The sequence below is a fragment of the Lipotes vexillifer genome, unplaced genomic scaffold, assembly GCF_000442215.2.
Source record: "Lipotes vexillifer unplaced genomic scaffold, Lipotes_vexillifer_v1.1 scaffold982, whole genome shotgun sequence".
NCBI lineage: Eukaryota > Metazoa > Chordata > Mammalia > Artiodactyla > Lipotidae > Lipotes > Lipotes vexillifer.
In genome coordinates this window covers 1,672,695-1,695,313 of record NW_006789467.1, presented here as the reverse complement: position 1 = coordinate 1,695,313, position 22,619 = coordinate 1,672,695, and the positions used below count along the sequence as shown (strand labels likewise).

The window sequence follows — 22,619 nt, the reverse complement described above, 5'->3', positions numbered from 1 at the left end:
CAGGAATGAGCCTCAGAGGCAGTGGCCGTGCCCGCCGCCAGGTTCTCTGGCTGCGGAGATAATTGACACTGTCTGGCGTGGACGCGGTGAGGGAGGCGCCGGATCAGGGTGCGGACAGGTCCAATCCTGCCGTGGACCTGTCCCCACCCTGCTTGTCCGGGCCCTCAGGTTCTCGGGAGGCATCCGGGGCAAGCTACCTGTGTCACTGTGTCTCAGCCTCCTCGTATGTAAAATGGGGATGGTGACCCCACGTCACAGGTGGGCGAGGGACATAAACCTAGTAACACAGGGTAACGCCTCTGCAGGGAAGAGAATCACCAGCTGAGCGCCCCTCCCCCTTCGGTGCGCCCCCACCCCCACCCCCCGCCACGTACAGAGGTTCTTAGCCTCTTTTTGGATACCAGGCCCATTTGAGAAGGTGACAAAAGCCACGACCTCTCTCTCTCTAGAAAAGCCCGGGAGTCGGGGCAGGACAGGGAGCCTGGCGCACAGACCACACCGGCCTCACGGTCAGCAGGGCGTGCCGGGGACGCGGGGACGCGGGGACGCTAATTGTCACCAAGCAAAGTGCAGACTCCGGCGCCGCCCTCTGTGTGGTAGGAGAGGCTGGGAATATAGGAAGCGGCATTCAGGCTGTCAATATATGGACGAGAGACCTCTTCCCCCTTGGGGTCCGTTTCCCCATCTGTGAAATGGGCAAACGGACCACACTCGTAGTTACTGAGCCGTGTCCCAAGACCTTGGGGCTGATGATGACAGGAGAGAGGCCAGAAGAGTCAGCAAGGCTTTGGGCCCAGCTCTCCGCAGAACAGCTCTCTGGCTGCCCTTCAGGGTTTTTGTTTGTTTGTTTTTGTTTTTTAAAGTAGTTCTGTTGTCAGAGAAGTTTGAAACCTCGGGACTGGATGGCTGCTTGGGTTTCTTGGGTTCCTACCAGCCCTGCCCCGTCTTCCCACTCCCCTCCTTCCCAGGCCAGTAGAGGCCATCCCATCCTGGAAGGACCAAGAAAACCCTAGCTGCTAACCCAGGACGCTGGGGCAGGTGTGGGAAGATGTAAACTGTCCTTCCCCAGCCCCCCGCCCCCCTGCCACGTCCCGCCCTGCATGTCCCCACTCTCCCTGTCAGTCTGGGCGCCCAGCCTGCCGACAGTGGGTCCCTCTCTCCATGCTGCTGCTGTTGTCTGGGGTCATGGAATTGTGGCTGGGGAGGGGGCAGAGGGTGGGAGGAAGGGAGGGGGTAGGGAGGGGGTCTCCCCAGGAAGGCAGATGTGGCTCTGCTCCCGTGCTCTGGGTAAGTTACGTGTGAGTCATGGCCACCGCCCGCCCTGTGAATTCCAGCTGGGGTGGGGCTCCCAGAGGTCCCAGGGCTCCAGGTTACAAGAAGCTGCAACAGGGAGACCCAGATAGGGGCCTGACAGGCGCTGCTGCACTTTTATTTATCGCTTTATTCCTTTACTTCGGCCCCACCTAGGCCCCCGGAATGCTTGTGTGGCTTTTAGACACCTCACATGTCCTGAGGGCCTCGGGCCACGTCTGGCATCCTTGGTGTCCTCTCCGTGTCACCCACCAAGCCACCCACATTGTCACCCACACTGGGGACAAATGTGTCATGCCTGCACTGACAGTGCTACCGACCCTGCCCACCAGGGACCTCAGTGTTCCGCTCTGCCCTGGCTGCCCGTCGGGGTGGGGGAATGAGGGGGGTGGAAGAACCAAATCCATGTGCGGCTCCTCCAGGCTGCCCCGGGCGACTGCTTTGGCCTTGGAGGGGCTGGCCTGCCTTGCAAATATCAGGCACTGAGGAGACTCCTAGATTCCTCGTTGCGAATCTAAATGGTACTATCTCTGGGACCTGTGCGTGTGGACTGTCCCCGATCAGAAAACCTGGGAACATCAGCCCGAGTCACTGCTTTGGGCAGCTTGGCACGGAGAGTGTCGCTGGCCTGCGACCAAGGGGGTGAACGGCAAGCACGTGTCACCTCGAAGAAGTGGGGCTCCCATGTTACTGAAGCTTGAAGAACCAGGTTTGGGGACTCACTCCAGTGGGAAGAGTGAGGGGTACAGCTTTCCAAAAAGTGAGCAGAGATTCACAGTATTTCTCAAAGTGTGAAGGGGGTCCTCAGGACCCTTTCAGGGCCTCTGTGAGGGCCTCTTCCAATGACACAGCAGCACGATGCTACATTTTCTTTGTAGACTTCAACCAGAACAACCTACTGCAAGACGCCCAATGCAGCAGTGCGGGTGAGAATCCAGCTCTCTTCTACTAAGCCAGCCACACACAAGAGGGAGTCACACAACTATGAAACAATGCCACTCTTCTCACTATATTGTTTCTTTTGGAAAATATAGTTATTTTCACAAAAATTTCTTTCACATTGCAAGCTTATTAACTTTCAGTGAATGAATAAATAAATCTTTAAAATATTTTTGTTTTCTTATGCAGCAGATAGCATTTATAAGATATGACCCACAGAGAGAAAACCTCTTTGAGGTCCTCAATAATTTATTGTATAAAGGTTCCTCAAAAAATTAAAAACAGAACTACCATACAATCCAGCAATCCCACTTCTGGGTATATAGCCAAAGGAAATGAAAACGTACTATTAAAGAGATATCTCCACTCCCATGTTCACTGCAGCGTTATTCACAACAGCCAAGACACGGCGACAACCTAAGTGCCCATCAACCTATGACTGGATATAGCAGTTGTGGTCTATATACACAATGGAATACTATTCAGCTGCGAGAAAGAAAGAAATCCTGCCATTTGCAACAACGTGGATAGACCTTGAGGACATTATGCTCAGTGAGATAAGTCAGAGAAAGACAAATACTATATGATTTCATTTATATGTGGAACCTAAGAAGAACTGAACTCTGAAAAACAGTGGATTGGGGCTGGGGGGTAGGGGAATGGGAGACGGTGTTTAAAGGTACATACTTGCAACTAGAAGAAAAATAAGTCCTGGAGACTAATACACAGTACAACTATGAAAGACAACAAAACTATTGTTACCCACACTAGAAGAAGAGATATTTATGGGACAAGACAGGGGTGTTGGCTAACGCTACAATGGCAACCACACTGCAATATAAATGTATCAAGTCAATACACTGTGGGCCTTAAACAATGTTATAGGTCAATTATATCTCAATTTAAAAGAGTTAAAAGAGTATAAAGAGGGCTCTTGGACTTCCCTGGTGGTCCAGGGGTTAAGACTCTGCGCTTCCGCTCAAGGGGGCGTGGGTTTGATCCCTGGTTGGGGAAGTTCCGCATGCCGCGCAGCACGGCCAGAAACAAAACCAAAAACAATTAAGTTAGAAAAAATAAAGAGGGCGCTTGATACCGAAAACAGCTGGAGAACCGCAGGGCTAGAAGCATGGGGTACCCTGGGAGAAAGGGGCTAAGCTGAGCCAGGCTAGGAGCCAGGGAGCCCCTGGGGAGGGTGCAGCCTCCCTGCTGTGCTCTCTCCCGTCACTCCGACCCTCAGCGAGGCTCCCTGTTGATGCGGGTGTGGTTTTGGTGGGGGGGGGAGGGGGGGCGGGGGCGGGGGTCTGGGAGAGGAAGCTTAGCCCATGCCCGCAGCTCGTGTCTGGTGTCCGGGAGCAGAAGCGATATCAATCTCGGGGTCTGGTCCCAAACTAGTGAGCTGGCACCGTGGGGACCCCGGGCAGCTTCAGAGGGGCCACCCAGGACCTCGGCAGCGCTTGGGGTGGAGGGTCAGCAGGGAATTTTGACACCTGCCTGACTGCCAGCCTCGCCTCTTCTTGGCCTTTATGGGTATAATCAGAGATTTTAGATCCAGGTCACTGCTCTTACTGTTTAGTTTGTGGTTTGTTTGTTTTTAATTGTTAAAGGCACTCTATCGATGATAAAATTTGGCCATTTGCATTCAGTTTGAACACAGATTTGCACGCCTTTGGGACTGCGATAGCGTTCAGGGCCACCGCTCAGCCCTTCCCTGGAGCTGCTCCCACACCTGCACCTCATGCTGTCGCTGCCAGAGAACGTCATCCAGAATGAATACACGGGTGGTTATTTTCTGAGCTCTAGCCTACCTGAAAAATCCTTTATGTTAACGTCGCACCTGAAGGCAACCTGGCTAGAGAGAAACTAACCTTCAAAACGCGGTAGCCCCCTGGTACTCAGCATGGCAGGCGACTCTGAGGCAACCTGGTTTTTGTGTCTTTAGCTGCTTTTTCTGCCCAGACGTCCATGGGATTGTCTTTGCCAAAAACCTCTAGCTGCCTCTCCTGGATGGTCTCAGCACACGATCCCCTTCCCAGGAACATCAGTTCAACATACAGCGTAGCCCGAAAAGCAGCTGATGTCTTTACAACCATCTCACAACGTCACCAAAAGGGCACCCTCGTGACAGCCCACCAAAACTCCTAACATCCCAAGACCCCACCTGTCCCTCAGTGGCTCATCTCGACCCTGCAAACGCTCTCAGCACCCAGCCCTTCCCTTCCTAATACAAATCAAATCAACTTCTCCGGCTCATCCAGTTCTTAGCTCAAGCCACTGCCAGCCCCACTCTAAGCGGAAGATGCCAGTGTTGATGAGGATGGACACACAACTGGAGCTCCTGTGCATTGCTGGGAGGAATGTGAAGCGGTGCAGCCACTGTGGAGAACACCACGGTGATCCCTCAAAAAATTAAAAACAGAGTTACCGTACGACCCAGTGACTCCACTTCTGGGTACATAAGCCAAAGAACTGAAAGCAGGGACTCAGATCCTTCTACGCCTATGTTCATAGCAGCATGTTCATAGCAGCATTATTCACAATGGTCAAAAGGTGGAAATGACCCAAGCGTCCATCAGCTTCTACAGAGGCATGGATAAACAAAGTGTGGTATATGTCTACAAAGGAATAAGAAGGAATGAGATCTGACATATGCTACACTGTGAATGATCCTTGAGGACATTACGCTGAGAGAAATCAGCCACAAAAGGATGATTCCACGCACATGAGGTACCCAGAGAAGTCAACTTCATAGACACAGAGTAGAACGGCGGGTGCCAGGGGCTTTCGGGGAGAGAGGCTGGGGAGTTGTTGTTTCTTGGGGACAGAGTTTCAGTTTTGCAAGATGAAAAGAGTTCTGAGGATGATGGTGGTGACGGTTGCAAAACAATGTGAATGTGCTTAACGATACTGAAGTGTAGAAATGGTTAATTTAAGATGGTAAATTTTATGTGATGTGCATTTTGCAACAATTTAAATTTAAAAAAAGGTCCTGCGACCCAGGCAGGCAAAAACAGACACCTTCCTGAGATATGAGGGAGCACATGTTTCTGGCCATTATTTTTCTGCCTGCCACACCTGGTTATTACAATTTTTTACCACCGTGAGTCTAGTTGTGGGTGTTTTCTTTGAATCTACCTTCAGTGTTGGGGTCATTCCATCTACAAACGTGGACCTTTTTATAGCCTGTCTCATCAGGAGGGCGGATGCCGGCTCTGAGCGCCTTCTGAGCTGACCTCTTCTCGTGTTCATCCCGTAACACACGCCTGTGGACGGGCCGGGTTTGCCTTCTGCCACTGACCTCATGTCCGGCACCGTCAACGCCACTCCCACTGCTTCCAGTCAGGACTGTGTGTTGGCCAGTGTTTCGAATCCTTGCAATTCTTATTTTGCTCATTAATCTCCCTTTTCATCTCACCCTCTGTCTTTTTTCCATCTTTTTTGCCTCTTTTCGTGGCATTTTGTTCTTTTTCCACGAAGTTCATTTCCCCCGGATCTTGCCGTAGATCATTCCAGAGTCAGGGTCCAGCCTCCACAGTACTTATCCGACGCACAGGGTTATTTTCCTCACTTGCTCACCCCTGAAGGAGGGGTGATCTAGTGAGACCCCCATCCACCATCTGTCTAGTGTGATGTTGTGATTTATAATAAGAAATAGATACTTGGTCTTTGTTCTTTCTGGCACAGAGCTCCTAAAACCTGCGGAATTTCCTAACTGATGAGAGAGACAAAGGTGTCTTTTGTTATGAGATGACTTTTTTTTTTTTTTGCTGCGGTACGCGGGCCTCTCACTGCTGTGGCCTCTCCCGTTGCGGAGCAGAGGCTCCGGACGCGCAGGCTCAGCGGCCATGGCTCACGGGCCCAGCCGCTCCGCGGCATGTGGGAATCTTCCCAGACCGGGGCACGAACCCGTGTCCCCTGCCTCGGCAGGCGGACTCTGAACCACTGCGCCACCAGGGAAGCCCAGAGATGACTTTTTTAATGACTTTATTTTTGTTAATGAGATGACTTTTGGAAGTCCCCTTGGTCACCTGAGGATGGGGCCAGGGGAACCAACCATGTCATTAGAGGTTGGAACTTTCAGACCCGTCCCTATCTCAGGGAGGGGAGAGGGGATGAAGAGAATCAGTCACCAATGGCGAACGAGGTAATCAGTCGAGCCTATGTGATGAAATCTCCAGAAACTCTCCAAAGTGCAGGGTTCGGAGAGCTTCTGGGTGGGTGAGCACGGGGAGGTGTGGAGAATGGACGCCTGGAGGGCTGGAAGCTCCGTGCCCTTCTCCACACCTGGCCCTGTGCCTCTCTCCCATCCGGCTGTTCCTGAGTTACATCTTTTTTTTTTTTTTTTTAATTTATTAATTGTTGGCTGCGTTGGGTCTTGGTTGCTGCGCGCGAGCGGGGGCTGCTCTTCGTTGTGGTGTGTGGGCTTCTCATTGCGGTGGCTTCTCGTTGCAGAGCACAGGCTCTAGGCTCACACGGGCTTCAGTAGTTGCAGCGCACGGGCTTCAGTAGTTGCGGCACGCGGGCTCAGTAGTTGTGGCGCACGGGCTTAGCTGCTCCGCAGCCTGTGGGATCTTCCTGGGGCCCGAACCCGTGTCCCCTGCATTGGCAGGTGGATTCTTAACCACTGCGCCACGACGGAAGTCCCGAGTTACATCCTTTTATAATAAACTAGTGAGTAAAATGTTTTCCTGAGTTCTGTGAGCCACTCAAATTAATCCAACCCAAGGAGAGGGTCGTGAGAACCTCCAACCTATAGCTGATTGGTCAGAAGCACGGGTAACAACCTGGACTTGTGATTAGAGTCTGAAGTGAGGGGCTGCCTTGTGGGATCCCCTTAACCCGTGGGATCGGACACCACCTCTGGGTAGAGAGCATCAGAATCGAGTTGAATTGAGGGATACCCAGCTCGCGTCGAGTAACTGCTTGTTGGTGTGAAAACCACACCCGTACGTTGGAATTTTAACCAGAATCTTGACCTTGTCCCACGGCTGCCTCCCTGGATAAGAGCTGAGTCCACCTCTCAGGTTCTGGTTTGTAAGGAGCCCAGCCTGGGGACCACACCCCAGACACTGAGCTAATGTGACTCTGACCTTGGGAAGAGACATCTTTGTCCACCTCCACAGCCTGGGCCGCCAAAACTCCAAAGATGGAGTCTGTGGAAACCCACAGTGGTGTCCACATCCCAGGACTTCCCCATCCCTGGCTGAGCCCACGGGCCACGCTGGACTGCCAGCAGCCACTGCTCGCGGGTTTCCCTCTCTCCCGCCTGCCCGGTGCAGGTAGCGCCTGAGGGTGGCTTTCTCCAAATACACGCAGAGATGCCGGGGGAGGTGCAGCGAGGGCAGCGTTCAACAGTACTGTTTCTGCCCCCGAATCACGCCTCGCGTGGGAAAGGGGCAGCTGCCTGACTCCCTCCGACTGGGGAGAAGGGGGCTTCCCCTTCCTCTGGGCGGTCTCAGCTTCCGGGGGGAGCCGGGGCAGCTCCATCTGTCTCAGAGCTGGAAGGGGTTCCTCCCAGGCCGCCCACCTTTCTTGGCTTTCAGGAATTTTCATCTGCTTTTGGTGAGTCTCCGCAGGTATTTTAGGCGGAAGGCACTCAGGAGGCTGCCACGCACTCGCTATTTTAAACCACGAGCACCCTCTTGCCTTTTAAGTTCCAGGTTTTGGGCCTGTTCCCAGGAGGAAGGCCCTGCGGGAAATGCGCTTGTGTCTGTCTCTCTTCTCCAGGCATGAAGCTACGGCTCCTGCGCCCGAGCCCGGGGAAGGAGCAGGCAGCAGGCTCCGCATATTAACCAGAAAAGGTAGACAGCTGCGTTGAAGCCACCGGAGCCCGCGTGCGCGGGGCGACAATGAGGCAGTGATCGAACGCGGTCCTCCTCCGGAACATCAGAGGCCACTCTTCCGGGGGAGGGGCACAGTCTGCAGTACTGGCCTGCCTGGGCCACCGGTCTCCGTGTCCCCTCTACCCTGACATTCTGGCTGCCTCCCAGGGGAGGGACGGGAACTGCCAGGTGCTGTCAGGGAAATGCAGCCCCAGGAAGCCGCCAGGGGGAGAAGCCAGAGGAGCTCGGTGAGAATGAAGACCACAGCCTCTAAGGAAGGTGGGCAGAGTCCCGCCGCGGATGGACCGGATGGACGGGACACCTGGGGCAAGGTACACACCACGTGTGAGAAGCAGAAACGGGTGCGCTGGGCTAAATGGCAGCGCCCAAAAGACAACTCCACATCCCTAGTCCCCAGAACGTGTGAATTTAGCTCATTTGGAAAAAGGGTCTTTGCAGATTAAGGATCTCAAGATGAGATCATCTTGGGTTACCCAGTTGGGCCCTAAATCCAACGCCAGGTGCCCTTACAAGAGACAGACACAGAGAAGGGGATGGGAAGATGGACGCTGCCAGAGCCACCAGCCGCCGAAGCGGCACAGAGTGAAACCTCCCGACAGCCTCTCGAGGGAGTGTGGCCTGCCGACACCTTGATTTGAGGCTTCTGGTCTCCAGAGCAGTGAGAGAAGACGTTTCTGTCGTTCTAAGCCACCAAAACAGTGGTCGTCTGTGACGGCAGCCCTAGGAAACAAATACACAGCATGGAAACAGCGGTGGCATTTTCCCTAGGGGACGCACCAAGGCGAAAAGGTTAGGGCAAGTGGGCGGGGACCCATTTCCTCCTCTGGCCTGTGCTGACCTCAACCAGGAGCACAGCTGTGGGCAACTGGGACCGTTATCGGCAGAAACCTCCTTGCCGCTTCCACCAGCCCTGGGCCCTCTCTGGAATGCGTGCACCCCCGACACACTCTCCTTTGCTGTCTGCTCCCAGAGGTGGGACTGGGCTAGTCAGAGATGCTCCTTGTAGGGAATTCCCTGGCGCTCCAGTGGCTAGGACTCCGTGCTTTCACTCCCGAGGGCCCGGGGTTCAATCCCTGGACAGGGTTAACTAAGATCCCACAAGCCGGGTGGCACAGCCAAAAAAAAAGAAATGCTCCCTATAGAACCACATTCCCTAAGATGGTTTCCAGCCCAATGTAAGAAAGAACATTTAAAAAGAAGTGGTAAAGGGAATCCTGACACGCACTCCAACAGGATGAACCGGGAGGACATGATGCTAAATGAAATAAGTCAGTCACAGAAGGACACATACTACTGTACGATTCCACTCGTATGAGGTCCCTAGAGTCCAATCCATAAAGACAGAAGGTAGGATGGAGGTTAGCAGGGGCTGGGGAGTAGGGGCTGGGGAATTAGTGTTTAATGGGGACAGAGTTTCAGTTTGGGAAAATGAAGAGCTCTGTAGATGGATGGTTGCACAACACTGTAGATGTGCTTAATGCCACTGAACTGTACACGTAAAAGTGGTTAAAATGATAAGTCTTATGTTATCTACACTTTACCACAATTAAAAAAAAAAATCAAGTAGTGAGTTCACAGACACTGGAACTATGTAAGCAGTGGGGATAGATCCCTTAGTGCTGCTGTAGCAGGAGTTCTGCACCAGGAGTCGCTGCTAAGGACTCTTTCTTCTGGCCCCCTGGGATGCGTCATTAGCGTGGCCTTGGATGCACGATCCGGAGCCAAGGGCGTGGGGTGTGCACCTTCCAAGAGGACACTGCTAAACAGCTGAAGAGATGGGGCCCTGAGGGCAGGAGGAACAGGGGAGGACGGATGAAAGGAACAGCAGCAGACAGAATCCAGCCCAGCGGTGAAGCCGCCCGGACAGGGGAGTTGGAGGGGGCGCAGTTCGGGGTACTGAGGACAGAAGGTCGCTCTTGGGCTCATCCGCTGCCTAACCCTGAAGGCGTTGAATTACACCGGCAGACACTGGAGTAATGCTGCTCAGATGCACCCAGAAATTCATAGATCTGGCACTTCACACACTTGTAACACTTTAGAGAATCACGTAAGTCAGAGTACCTAACAGATGAGGCCTGCAATTCCGATTTGAAAGGGGTGAGTAACTGACTTTAGGCTTATGATTTTTTTTTTTTTTTTTTTGCGGTACGCGGGCCTCTCACTGCTGTGGCCTTTCCCGTTGCAGAGCACAGGCTCCGGATGCGCAGGCTCAGCGGCCATGGCTCACGGGCCCAGCCGCTCCGCGGCATGTGGGATCTTCCCGGACCGGGCATGAACCCGTGTCCCCTGCAACGGCAGGTGGACTCTCAACCACTGTGCCACCAGGGAAGCCCTAGGCTTATGATTTTAAGCAGGACGCTGAAGGAGGATCTGGCTGAGTTTGTGACAGTTTTGAAATGTTTAACAGAATTTAATATTCACCTTATTTATAAGCTTATTACATTTTAAGAACTGTTCAGGAGCTTGGGAAAGTCCTGCTTTTTAGGATGGCTATTTATAAACTTAAGAAAACTGGTTATATTAAATTTGCAGAATCACTAAGATATTGAAAGAAACTTAACAAAGTTATAAGCCCTCTACCCTTAAATGTGATTATTTAAATCTACTAGATTCATAAACAGCATGGCATTTGTAGCTTAGACTTAAAATCTTAGGGAAACAGTAGGCTTTAACATTTTTAGTTCAGTATGTTGAATCGTAATTGAGAAAATCTAGCACCCATGAGTACTGCGTGTGTCTATATATATGTGCGTGTATGTGTGTGTGTGGTGTGTGTGCACAAACACGTCCCAAGGACACCATAAACCTCCCAGGGTCACGACGATGAGGCCGAGGTCTGGGCGGGCAGCTGTCGTGTGTGTGTGTGTGTGTGTGTGTGTGTGTGTGTGTGTGTGTGTGTGTGTAGCCCATCCCCGGGGAGGGAGGCCAGAGGCGCGCGCGCACGCGCACACACACACACACACACACACACACTCCCTGAAAGAAACCTGCTGGCATTGGCCTGCTTGTTGGCAAGGCTGCTCCCGCCGGCTCCAGGGTAGGCGCTGCCCCTCGGGCCGCCGGCCGCCGCTGCCCTGACCGCTTGCCTGTCCGGCTGAGGGGCAAGGCCAGTTCTCTCGTCCCACCGCAGGGCCGCCATCCCCCAGGGGCAGCTGAGGGCTCCTGCCCCTCCACGACCACCAGCCCTGCAAGGTTTGAAGGCGGGCACCCTGGCAGGCGACCCTCCTTAACTGTGACAAGTGTCTGGTGGGTCTGCTCTCACCGCCAGCACACAGCGTGCTGGCTTCACGGCTGCACGTTATTTGTGTTTTAACTTTGAGGTCTTTAAAAATGACACTCTGCACAAAGCAGGCCTCTGGAAACAGATGTTTGACCATTGCCAAGTGTAATGCAATTAAAATCCAAGAAACAGGGCCTTCCCTGGTGGCGCAGTGGTTGAGAGTCCGCCTGCCGATGCAGGGGACACGGGTTCGTGCCCCGGTCCGGGAAGATCCCACATGCCGCGGAGCGGCTGGGCCCGTGAGCCATGGCCGCTGAGCCTGCGCGTCCGGAGCCTCTGCTCCGCAACCGGAGAGGCCACAGCAGTGAGAGGCCCGCGTACCGCAAAAAAAAAAAAAAAAAAAAAAATCCAAGAAACAGCAGTAGCAACACATAAATAAAAGGCTGCTTTCTCTTCAGAAAAACATAAAATCAGCTGGGAGGCACAGCAGGCCTGAAGAGGCTGTGATCTGCCCCCTGTGGTCACAGGTCCAGCCAGGCTCTGCTCAGGGCGGGGCAGGAGCCCCCCAGGCTCCAGGCCTGAGGTAGCCCCTAGGTCACTGTGTGGCGCCGGGCGCGTGCCCCCCCACCCCTGCGCCCTGCTGAAAGGCTGGGGCCAGCAGGTCCCTGAGGTCCACCCGCTCCTACATTCCACAGATTCTCAGCACTCTGTCATCCATCCCGCGCCCTCCTGATCTGTGCTTGGGAGATAATCCGTCGTTGATGGCTTCTGGTGAAGGCATTTAAGCCCATTTGTCTTTCCATGTGGTTACTGTTGTCCATTTTAAATAAAAGGTTTGGTCCATTGTGGAAGGAAATGCGGAAGAAAAAGGGGTAGAGGAGTGACTTCAAGGCTCCTCTGGCTCCCTGACAACCTGCTTTCCAAGCAGGACAGGCTTCACGGGACAGCCCACTTCTCAGAGTGAGAAGTCGAGGACCGGAGGGCTGTGATCCAGTGGCCGTGCAGGGGGGCCCCGGGCGCCTCCGGAAGTTTCTTACCCGCCTCCCCCAGACATCAGCCCTTGGAGGACAAGTGTAACAGGGTTCTCCAGAGGAACAAAACTGATAAGAGGGGTGTGTGAGAAAGAGGGATGTGTGAGGAATAGTGACTGTGGGATCTGGCAGGTCTGAAAGGCAGGCAGCCTGGGGCAGAATTCCTCCGCCTTTCCTCTCAAGGGACTTCAACTGATCGCATGAGGCCGACCTACACTACACAAGGTCACCCGCTTTACACAAGGTTGACTGATTTAACGTTAATCTCATCTAAAAAATATCTTTGCGGCAATATCTAGACTCACATTTGACCAAAAACTGGGTACCATGGCCTCGCCGAGATGGCACATAAAATCAACCCCCCGCCCCCGCCCCGCAAACTAGGGGTCTTTACCACTTTAAATCTCTAGGTCAGAGGCAAGGCCCAGGCACAGCCTCCAAGAATCCGGGGGAGCAGAGATGAGTCACACAGGACAGGGAGTCCAGCTCCAATGCAGCTCACACTCAAGTGCAGGGGTAAGAGGTCTCCCAGGTCCACGGCTGCGGTGAGGCCCTGCCTGCCTGCACTCCAGCTCAGCTGATTTCCCCAAGACCTTTTCTCTGGGCAGCCGGGGGCGGGGGCAGGAGTGGACCCAGGGAAGGAGCCCTGGCCAGGTGGACTCTTCCCCACCTTAAGGCCCTGCTCTTCCTCGGGGCCTCACTGCCCCACAAGTGGAAGAACCAGGGCCACAACCAGCAGCAACAAGAAAGAATCAGTGAGCCTCAAAGGCTGCGAAGGGCAGTGTCCTTGGGGAGGGAGGGCCTTTGCCTGGTCTCCGGGAGGTCACCGAGTTTGTCCACAGCTTCCGGGGACCCTGGGAGGGCCGGGCTGGAGGTGGAAGTGGGTGAAGTGAAAGGGCCAAAGTGACAGGCCCGTGGAGGCCCAGAGCCTCCTGCCCGGGCCCCAGGTCTCTCTCCCGGTCCCAGGGTCCCTGGGTTCTGCCCACAGGATTTCCTTGGTGGCATCTCCCCACCAAAGCCTGGCCCAGGTGCAACACACCAGCTCTCACGTCCCCAGCCAGCTGCCTCTGCTCCTTTGGGTTTCCTGGCCAGCTCCTGCCAGCTTTCCCAAACTGTTTCTCCAGTTCCATCCTGCTGCCCCCTCTCCTATTCCAGGCCTGCTCCCCCAACTTCCTGAGCCTCTGGCCCCCTCACAGTGCCCACTTCTGGGCCCTCGCGCGTGGACCAACCTCCCACTGGGATGTGTCACACCGAAAACATCTCTATTATTCTCCCCCTGCTTGACTGGGCCGATTCTCAACCAGCAGGTGATTTCTGGAGAGATGGGAATTCTCAGAACAGGTAACTTGGAAACTTGTGTCTGAGTTTCCATCTCTGAGAACCTCCCCACTCCTGATGGTCCCTGGGCTGGCAGCTGTTTGGAAACCCCGAAACTGCAACTGCAGAAGAAAATAGAAAACGTAGATCGGCCGATGAGAATGATAAGAAGTTCAGAAGACTGGCTTGTACTAGGAAAAACTAAACTGAAGGGAGTTATTTCATCTGGAGACGTGGAGATTATTTACAGGGGGTGCAAGCATCCAGACCTAATTTCCCCCAGAATCAGCGGAGGCGGGGATGCAAACAGTCTGGGAAGCTGGAGAGGGATTCCTGGTCCCCAGGACATGGGCAAGGGGCTGGAGTCCTTGGGAGCCCAGCAAGGAAGGACCCTCTGATCTACCTGTGTCCCCCCCTGATGCTCCCCCCTGAGCCTGACTCCAGACTCACTGATGTCTTTGCATCTGTCCAACGCCCTTGGAGAGGCAGGAGTGTTGATCTGGAACCTTCTAGAAGAAGATACCCGATCGTTTCAGCTCCCTGATTCAGGAGGGAGAGGGCAAGTGTTCAGCTCAGAGGCACAAATCATGTTCTGGCTGACACTGCACTGTTCCCTGCCGTAGGTGATGTAGGAAGGCCATGCCCGAGGGGGCAAATGGGAGAAGGGGTGAGCCTCCTGACTGGCTTCAGGTGATAAAGACTGAACTTCTGTGCACCTTCACCAAGGATGCTAAGTACAGCTGTGCAGGATGCACACTGCACAAGGGTGTCTGGGTGGGGCTGAACTCACCGAGCCTTGACTTTGTCTCTGCCAACCAGAGAGGTGTCTTCTACTTCTCACAAAGGCACCGAATGGGCCAGGAGCTGCCTTACATCTCACTGAAGGACTGAGGTGATGAGGCACCACTGGGCCACCCGGACTCACTCACTGAATGGCCTTCACCCCCCAGAGTCCTTGGTTGCCAGGAGCAGGGGCGTGGCCGTGCTCCACTGTGCGGGGACCACCCTCTCCTCGGGCTGTGCTCCGCTGTCCACCTCCTCCAACTTCATCTTGGCCTCCACTGCCACATCATCCCACTTTAACAAACAAACCACTGAAAAAGTACCACTCGGAGAACGTGCCGGGGGACAGGGGGCCAAGGGCCTGGGAAGGGGGTGTGGACAGGAGAGGCACAGGCCTGAGCACCAGGACTGCTGGGAGGGGCCAGGCAGGGCAGGTGAGACAAAGCCCCAACTAGGAAGTGGGGGGCTGGTGCCCTGCAGCTCCCAGCCCAGCTCCTGGTCCATTTGGGAGCCCTGAGGGAGGAAGGGTTTGTGCCGGTGTGCAGAGGTCAGCCCTAGGGGTCTGCTTCCCTTCAGAAGCCCCTCCCCGTGTCCCAACTCTTGTACAAGGTGGGGACAAGGTTGTGACATCAGTGCACGACTGTGAATCCGGCTCATGTGGGAATGAATGGGTCCATCCCTGAATCCACGGGAGCCTGGTGGAACCTGCGTGGTGGCAGGGAACCTCAGTGGTCATCTCAGCCACACAGCCCTTCACTTTGTTGGTGGGGAAACTGAGGCCAGAGAAAGGGGCTGGCAAGTTAGAGCCTGAGCTGGGACCAGAGCCGAGGTCCCCCCAGTTCCCAGTGAAGGCGGCCACCAGAGCGGAGCCCTTTCTCGGAGCCCCGCTAAGCACCTGCACCAGCACCGGCCTCCTGGATCCTCACAGCCCCTCCATGAGGTGGGGGGACAATTACTACTGTCTCTTCTGCCTCCCGGGGCCTAGACCTCTGCCTGGAAGAGCGGGCACTAGACTGTGGGACACGTGAAAACGCTCTCAGGTCTTAGTTTTGCTCATCTGTATTTTCTTGTTTTCTACAATGAGGATGCACTGCTTTTATAATATTAAAAAAGAAAACCCACCATTTTTTGCTTTAAGCAACATCCTGCTGACCTCACAAGACTATTTAGGGAGCAAAATAAACAGGAGAAAATGCTTTATGGGCTGGGACGCAGCGCGCAGGCGGGAGGGCTGTCTCCAGCGCCGGACCTCCCGCCCAAGGCACCGGGCACCGACTGGACCAGACAACGAACCCCCCCGCCGCTGACTCCCTCCAGTCCTCACGGCCCCCGAGGCTGCCTTCCTGCCATGGAGGCTGGGGCGTGGCGGCTGCAGAGGGAAGCTGAACAAGATCGGGCCAAATAACAGAGACGAAAAGTCTGCTTCTCGCCCAGGGAGAGGGAGAGACACAGAGAAGGCCCAGGAGGCAGGCAGGAGAGAGGCAGACAGAGGCCGGGAGGCAGAGGCCAGAGCAGGCAGGGGCAGCCCTGGAGGTGGGCACAGACCTCAGGTCCAACGTGAGGCCACCCTGCAGGCAAACACTGACATCCTCCACTCTCATCCGACTCTGCGGCTATCTTGGTTAAGATGAAGTTAGAAACATCAAAATGCCACATCCCTTGAGCAGCAGCCTGCGGCAGAACTCCATATGGCTGCAGCAGCCAGGAGTTTGAGCTAATAAAAGTTTAAAAAAAAAAAAAAGGCTGGGAAATGTTCCCAGAGAGCCACGTGGGCTCTGCTCGGGCCAGTGGGTGGGGTGGGGAGGAAAGCAGGCACTGTAAGGCCCGGCCCCCCGCCTTGCTTGGCCTGTCAAGGTCACTGCTCTCATTAGAACAGCGGTCTCTCCCAGCGACAGTGATGGGGCCCGCCGGTTTACACAACGGCTCCCACCCCCAGTTTCTCCTGATGAGAGTGGATGTGACACAGCCGGAGGGCCAGGGCATGCAGCATAGGGTGGGGGGGGTCACCCTTCTCACAGGCCGCCCACGGTGCTGCTCCTGGTAGGAAAGTGACAGGGGTAGGTGGCTGGCTGAGACCTCCACTTGGGGTGGGGATCTCCCCGGATGTTGACCCCACCCCTTGGGCACCCCGATGGGGAAGCCAGAGAAACCCTAATCACCTGGATAACCCTTTTGCAGGTGGCTCCCGCCTGCAGGCGTGTGTGGGCTGTGTGGGTGGACTGGCGCAGCCGCCGGAACCCTGGGGATGGGGGAGGCTGACAGTACCAACAATGCCTCCGGTTACTGGCAGGATGACTCGAGAGGTCTGAGCCAGACCCTGCTGGTTCCTGAGCGAGGACACTGTGGGGGGGTGGGGGATCTGCCCAAAATTTGCTGTTAAAAAAGAAAATAAAATTACTATCAAAATATGAGGCTTCTTTGGAACGTTTTCCTTCTTTCATGTACACATTGCCTGGGCTGGGCACTCAGTGTCTCTACAACAGTCAACACTGTAGCTCAGCCTAGCCCTCCTCCTACATAAGGGATTGCAATTTATTTGACGCCCCAGTGCAGGTCCCCTCGCTTACAGATCTGGTCAGACTCACCTGTGCAGCACACTGGCCCAGAATTTTCTGAGAAGAAGCCTTTGTCCTCAGTGCTGACAAGCAACACGAACTCTCTCACACCAAGAAAAACATTGCCATAGGCCCCCAAGACGTAACGTCCAAGTCCAGAGTGGCTCCAGTCTGAATCGAGCAATTATATCTGCGTCTGCCCCTACCCAAAACCTCAAAAATGTTAACATCTTGCACGTGTCAAGAGGGTTATTTATGAAACTATTTGCTTGTCAACCCCAGGAGGACATTCTGTACTTTTTTGCTGGAATACTGTATATTTATGACCCGTGGCTTGAAAACTAACTTTGGCAGGAATATTTACCCGCGAAAAATTCTACCGGCCCCCCGCGCAACACAGCCTGCATTCAGTCGCCGTCGTGCAGTGGCTGGGGGGGGGGGGGGGGGGGGGGGGGGTCCGCGGTGGAGCCCAGGCTGTTTGTGGGCATCTCTGAGGGGGTGGGCATTAGCTCTAGCAGAGGGCCCCCTCAGCACCAGACCTGAAGCCAGGATAGCTGGCCCAGCCCTGGCCATACTGAGGTGGCCGTGTCCTGGCCTTGGAAACCAGTAGAGCAGGCCCTGGCATGGGATTCCTCCTGCTTCTGCAGCCCTGGAAATGCCCAGCCCGGTCAGAGAGCAGCAGTATTTAAAAAGGCAGGTTTCTCTTTGCGGATGGAACAAACATGATTCAGCACAAGCAGCGAGTGAGGAATGCGGAGGCCAGCCTCCAGTCAGGCTCCACTCTCTCCTGCCACCTCAGCAGAGGCCCTACACTGCACCTGCCGAGCGGGATCCCCACGGAGCCCTCAGAGGCCGGGCACCATGCCACTCCCCTCTCCAAGAACACCACCACCTGGCGGGCTGCCAGGCACAGCCGATCCCTGCGGACATGGCTCCCAGGAATCCAACCAAATGACAGCAAACTCGCCAGATCTCACGACCATACCAGCAGGCCGGGCAAATAAGCCCCTGGATGCACAGCCCAGATCCAAGGGCTTGCTGAGGACATGCCGTGACAGTGCATCCCCAGCACACCACTCACTCAAGATTGCAGCAGCTGGTGTTCAACACAAAGGCGGTGGTGGGGTCTCCACCCTCAGGAAGCATGTGACATAGCCTGACAAACAAAATGGACAGCGGGGAAAACTACGTCTGTACAGACGATTAAATCCACACAGCCTAACCGGCAACCGGATCTGAGAGTCGTGGGCTGACGTGGCTCAGAAGGGTGGCCTTGGAAAGGTAAGGAGCGTATTCCACGGAGATGAGGACGTGCATCCCGGGCGCAGAAGAACGAGATCGAGGCTGAGGGTGGGGAACTCCCTGCTCGTTGTCTGGTGGCCTCCAAGCTACTCGCCTAAGCAATCCTCTTGGGGGGTTGTCGGAGGAAAAAGCACCCAGCCTCCAGGTTCCCAAGGGCCCTCCACGTGCTCGTCCCTTAGCCAGCCTCCTGGGGCAGCCAGTCATCCTCGGTTCCTGAGGGTTCCTTTCTGCACCGCTGGTGAGGCTCATGTTCCCAGGGGCCACACCGTCGGGCTAAGCCTGGCACAGCTCTGCTCAGTGGGGCTGCGCCATACTGAGTGGCAATAAGCCAACCCGATCAGACCCTCTTTATGGGAAAGCAGGGAGGAAGCAGCCACTTCAGCCTGGGGTGTCCCGGGGAAACTGAGCCCTTACTCTGGTGCTCCAGGAAGCTGGCTGATGGCCCAGTCTGGGATTTGGGGACTCAGAGAAACCACTGCTCTGAAGAGATGACACCCCACCTCCCTTGTAGCCCGGCACTTGCCCTCTCCATGACCAAAGGTTACTTCCTCCCCAGGGCTCCTTGAAGACGGCAAGTGTGAGCCTAAGACTTAGGAAGCAACATCTGGGGGAGGGTGAGGCCTGCAGGAACGGGGCCGGGGGAGGGGAGAGGAGCGGCCTCTTCTATCCACAGCGGACTTCTTTCATCCCCACGCCGCCCCACACTGCTTCTGAACTTGCAGTGAGCTTTTGACCCGGACTGAGCCCTGGTCAGGTAGACAGAATCTGAAACATCCTGGGCCCGGCCTGAGAAAGGGTATGAGACCCTGCCCGCAGCCCACCCAGACCCCAAGCAGATTCTCTGGTTTCTTATCATCGTTGCCGGGAGAACGAGTCTTGATTTGCAGAACCAAGGCAATTTCACACACTTTGTAGCATTTGCTCTGCTCAGTACCTCAGATACCCTCTGGGAAACAAGGAAACACCACACAGTGGTTATCAGCTGGGTCCAAGGTCAAAGCAGACTGAGGACCGGAAGGAAGGAAGGCAAGCTGCCCGAGCTGACCCTTGGCCCCAGGCTCTTACTGAGATGACAGGGCTCCTAAAGGGAAGGGGGCGGCTCTCTGCTCCTTCCAGGCAGCTGGCAGCTTCCTGGCATCCTGCCTGCACCCCCAGCACAGCTCGGCAGCCTTAACATTAAGGAGGCCTCCTGATTCCTCTCTGGCAAGGGACAGGCATGGACAGGCTGGAGAGTCTCCCATCAGGGAAACCACCCCCCAAACCTCAGGTTGGAAAGAATCCTAGATTCAGAAGCGGCAGCAGCGGCAGCCACCATCCTTCAGCCCACCGTGAATTGCCACACGTGGTCCCGGGGTCTCTAGTTCCACATCCTGAGCCTGTAGCAAGTCACATGGTCGGGAGAGGGGAGGTCCCAGGTGGGGGCATATCCTGAACTTGGGGTCTGCGAACCCTCCGAAATACTTGCAAGATTGTGAATGTTGCTGCACTGGTCTGGGAAGAGTGTCTAGAACTCTTCCAGGGCCACAAAAAGCTCACGGACTCAAGGGGGTGAAGAACCACAGGGACTGAGGTCCTCCAGCCTCCTCCCCCCCTTGGGCTCTGGGCAGCCACACACGTTGTCAAACACAGCAGCAAGTGTGGACGCCGTGACTGTCGGGCTGCCACCATCTCTGCCTGTTTCTCTTCATCAACGCCACCCTGCACCTTGTGGAGCTGGGACAGCATCCCAGCAAGACCAGCCCCTGAGCTCTGCACACCCCGCCTCTGCCCACTGTTACTGACGAGGCCTTGCTGGTCCCCCCGCGCTGAGGCCCCGGGTGTTTGCACCTCTCTCAGTGACTTCTCCTTCCCTTTCTGAACATCACCACCTCCAGCCTAGAGGAGGAAACTGGAAAGGAAAATACGATTTAGGAGAAAGAGCCACTTCAGTGCACAGCACAGATGCAGCTCTACGTTCCTCCAAACAGCCTCAGGGTCCTAAAAAACCACCTCCTGGTTTCTCACAGACATTTGGACACCCGGGGCTCCCCTCCCACACCGCCCAGGGCCCACCGCCACTTCCTGGAGGGGCCCTGATCTGCAAGTTCTAGGCAACACAGCTCTCCAGGCGCCTTGGGCAGGACCGTCACTGGCTCCAGAGAGGCCCACAGACCTTACCGGGAGATCAGGAAAGCCCAGCACATGGCTGGGACTGGAGGGCAAATTATGCTGCCGCTTTCACAGGAAAGGGGGAGCCTGGCTAACCTCTGCCCTCCATCGGCCCTCGCAGTCCTGCCACTGAGAAGGGTGTCAGGGCACCAACAAGACGCTATCTCTCCAGAAATGCTCTCTGTCTCAGGGACCCTGTGGGGGTCACAGGGATGCATCTACTCTCCGAAACGAGTTTCCCCAGGATGTGGAATCACACTCAGCCTCGAGGGTCTGCCTCACCCCGCAGGCCCCAGCGGACTGACTGGCGGCACTGTGTTCTTTCACCCTCCCAGAAGGGCTTGTCTGGACCTCCACCGTCAGCCCCTCCACGGTCCTGAATCCTCCGAAGCACCCACCCCAGTGCGAGGGAACAGCACATGATCAGAAAAACCTTCTCACTCTCTGGTGTGCAAATGGATATGATGGTCTGGAAAATCCATTATGCTGTTTGAAAGCAAAACAGTTTCCACAGAGGCCATACACTGGCTTCCAGTTTTTGAAAGACAAAGAAATACACACCAAGAAAGTTATGTGGTGTGGAATGTCATCTTTCTTTGATGACTGGGCTCAGAGAAGGCACCTGGGGATCCAGTGGCATCTCAGGCAGCCTTCTGGACGCTGTTTGGGGAAGTGGAGGCCAGAGCAGAAGCCTCTGCTTCCCTCTCCCTGTACAGCACACACCTTGGGAACACACACTCCAGGGTAACCCACACCACATATAAAGGGGGTTGGGGGTCTGCTGCAGACTCCAGGAGGGATGTGGGTCTGATTCGATTTCGGAAGCTCCTCCCGGGAAGGTTCTCCTACAGCCTCTCTCATCAGTGATGGAGGAACTTCAGAAAGGCCACCCGAGAGGCCCCCTCCCCCACCCCCTCCGGACTCCACCACTAACGGCGTCAATCTAGCAAGAATACGGGCTTGGACTCAGCTACCCTCACAACGCCCCGCCAAGACAACCTCCGGGGATGCAGGAGGTGCACCCTCCTGCCTCTCTGCGACTCCACAAAATCCACGGAGCAGGCCGTCCCCTCCCTCAAAAGAAAGTGAGGAAGGAAAAAAGCCAAAGAGAGGTGGGGGACAGCGTCAGCCCCAGGACAGCCCCAAAGCAGAGGAGACCAGCCAGATGTGCAAAGACGGTCCCTAACCAGCGGGGCAGGGACGGGAACAGGCTGAGGGCAGAGTGCAGGCAGCCTCCTGAAGTCCCTGCAGATAGACGGTCACGTAGGAACCCAGGCCAGCCCCCCCCGCCCCCCTCCACTGCTCCGCGGGGGCCCCCGGCTGAGCGCCTGCCGAAGTTAGTCACAGGAGAGAAAACCTTGTCGCCCACCCGAACCGCCATCCGGGACGCCTCTCCTCCAGGAGACTGACATCTCACCAGCCCCAGGGCTGCGCCCTTGGACGCCCCCTGGGGAAGCTGACGACTGCGCATTCCTTGAGGACCCTTGACGGGGGTGACCGCCGGCGGGTAGAGGGGAAGAAAAGCGCCTCGGCCCAGGCAGGCATCCCCTCCCACGAACCGTCCCCGGGACCAGCCTCCTCCTCCTTCAGTCCTTGCCTGCGGAGGACTGAAGCGGGGACATTATTCCAACAGGTCCCCCTCAGGCGGGCCTCACCGGGCCAGCCTTCCTCCGCCCTGTCCCGAGGCCTCGAATTCAGGGGCAGCGCCGAGGCACCTGCGGCCAGACCGGGCTCCATCCCCGCGAGCAGGGGCCCGGGCGGTGCCCCTCGGCGCGCCGGGGCCTCTGCGGGAAGGGGCGGGGCGCCCCCGCGCCCCCTCCCGGCGCTCACCTGGCGCAGGTGCTGCAGCAGCGTCCCCGCCTCCTCCCGCCGGCCCTGGCGAACCATCCGCAGCAGCTCCTGGACCATGCCGACGCGCCGGTGGTAGGGGGGCAGCCCCGAACCGGCGCCCGCGCGCCCCGCCTTGTCCCCGGCGCGCAACAGCAGCGACGCCCAGAAGTCGGGCCGCTCGCGGCGGGGGCCGGGCGCCGCGCCGGGGCTGGCTCTCTCCGCCAGGCTGCCCTTGGTCTGCCGGGTGCCCATGCCGCCGCCCGCGCTCTCCGCGCCGGGCCGCGACGCCGCGTCCCCGCCGCCGCCGCCGCCGCCCGCCCCTCTGCCGCCCTGCGCGCGCGCC

At 56.1% G+C, this 22,619-nt stretch overlaps 1 protein-coding gene across 1 annotated transcript in view; it reads right to left on the bottom strand.

Annotated features, from left to right (window-relative positions):
• LRRC75A (leucine rich repeat containing 75A) overlaps positions 1-22,528 on the bottom strand; it is a 35,504-nt gene extending 12,976 nt beyond the window's left edge. The window contains 1 exon segment of the mRNA XM_007472299.1: positions 22,277-22,528. Coding sequence (XP_007472361.1) covers positions 22,277-22,528 — 252 coding nt within the window.
• Between the last annotated feature and the right edge of the window lie 91 nt (positions 22,529-22,619).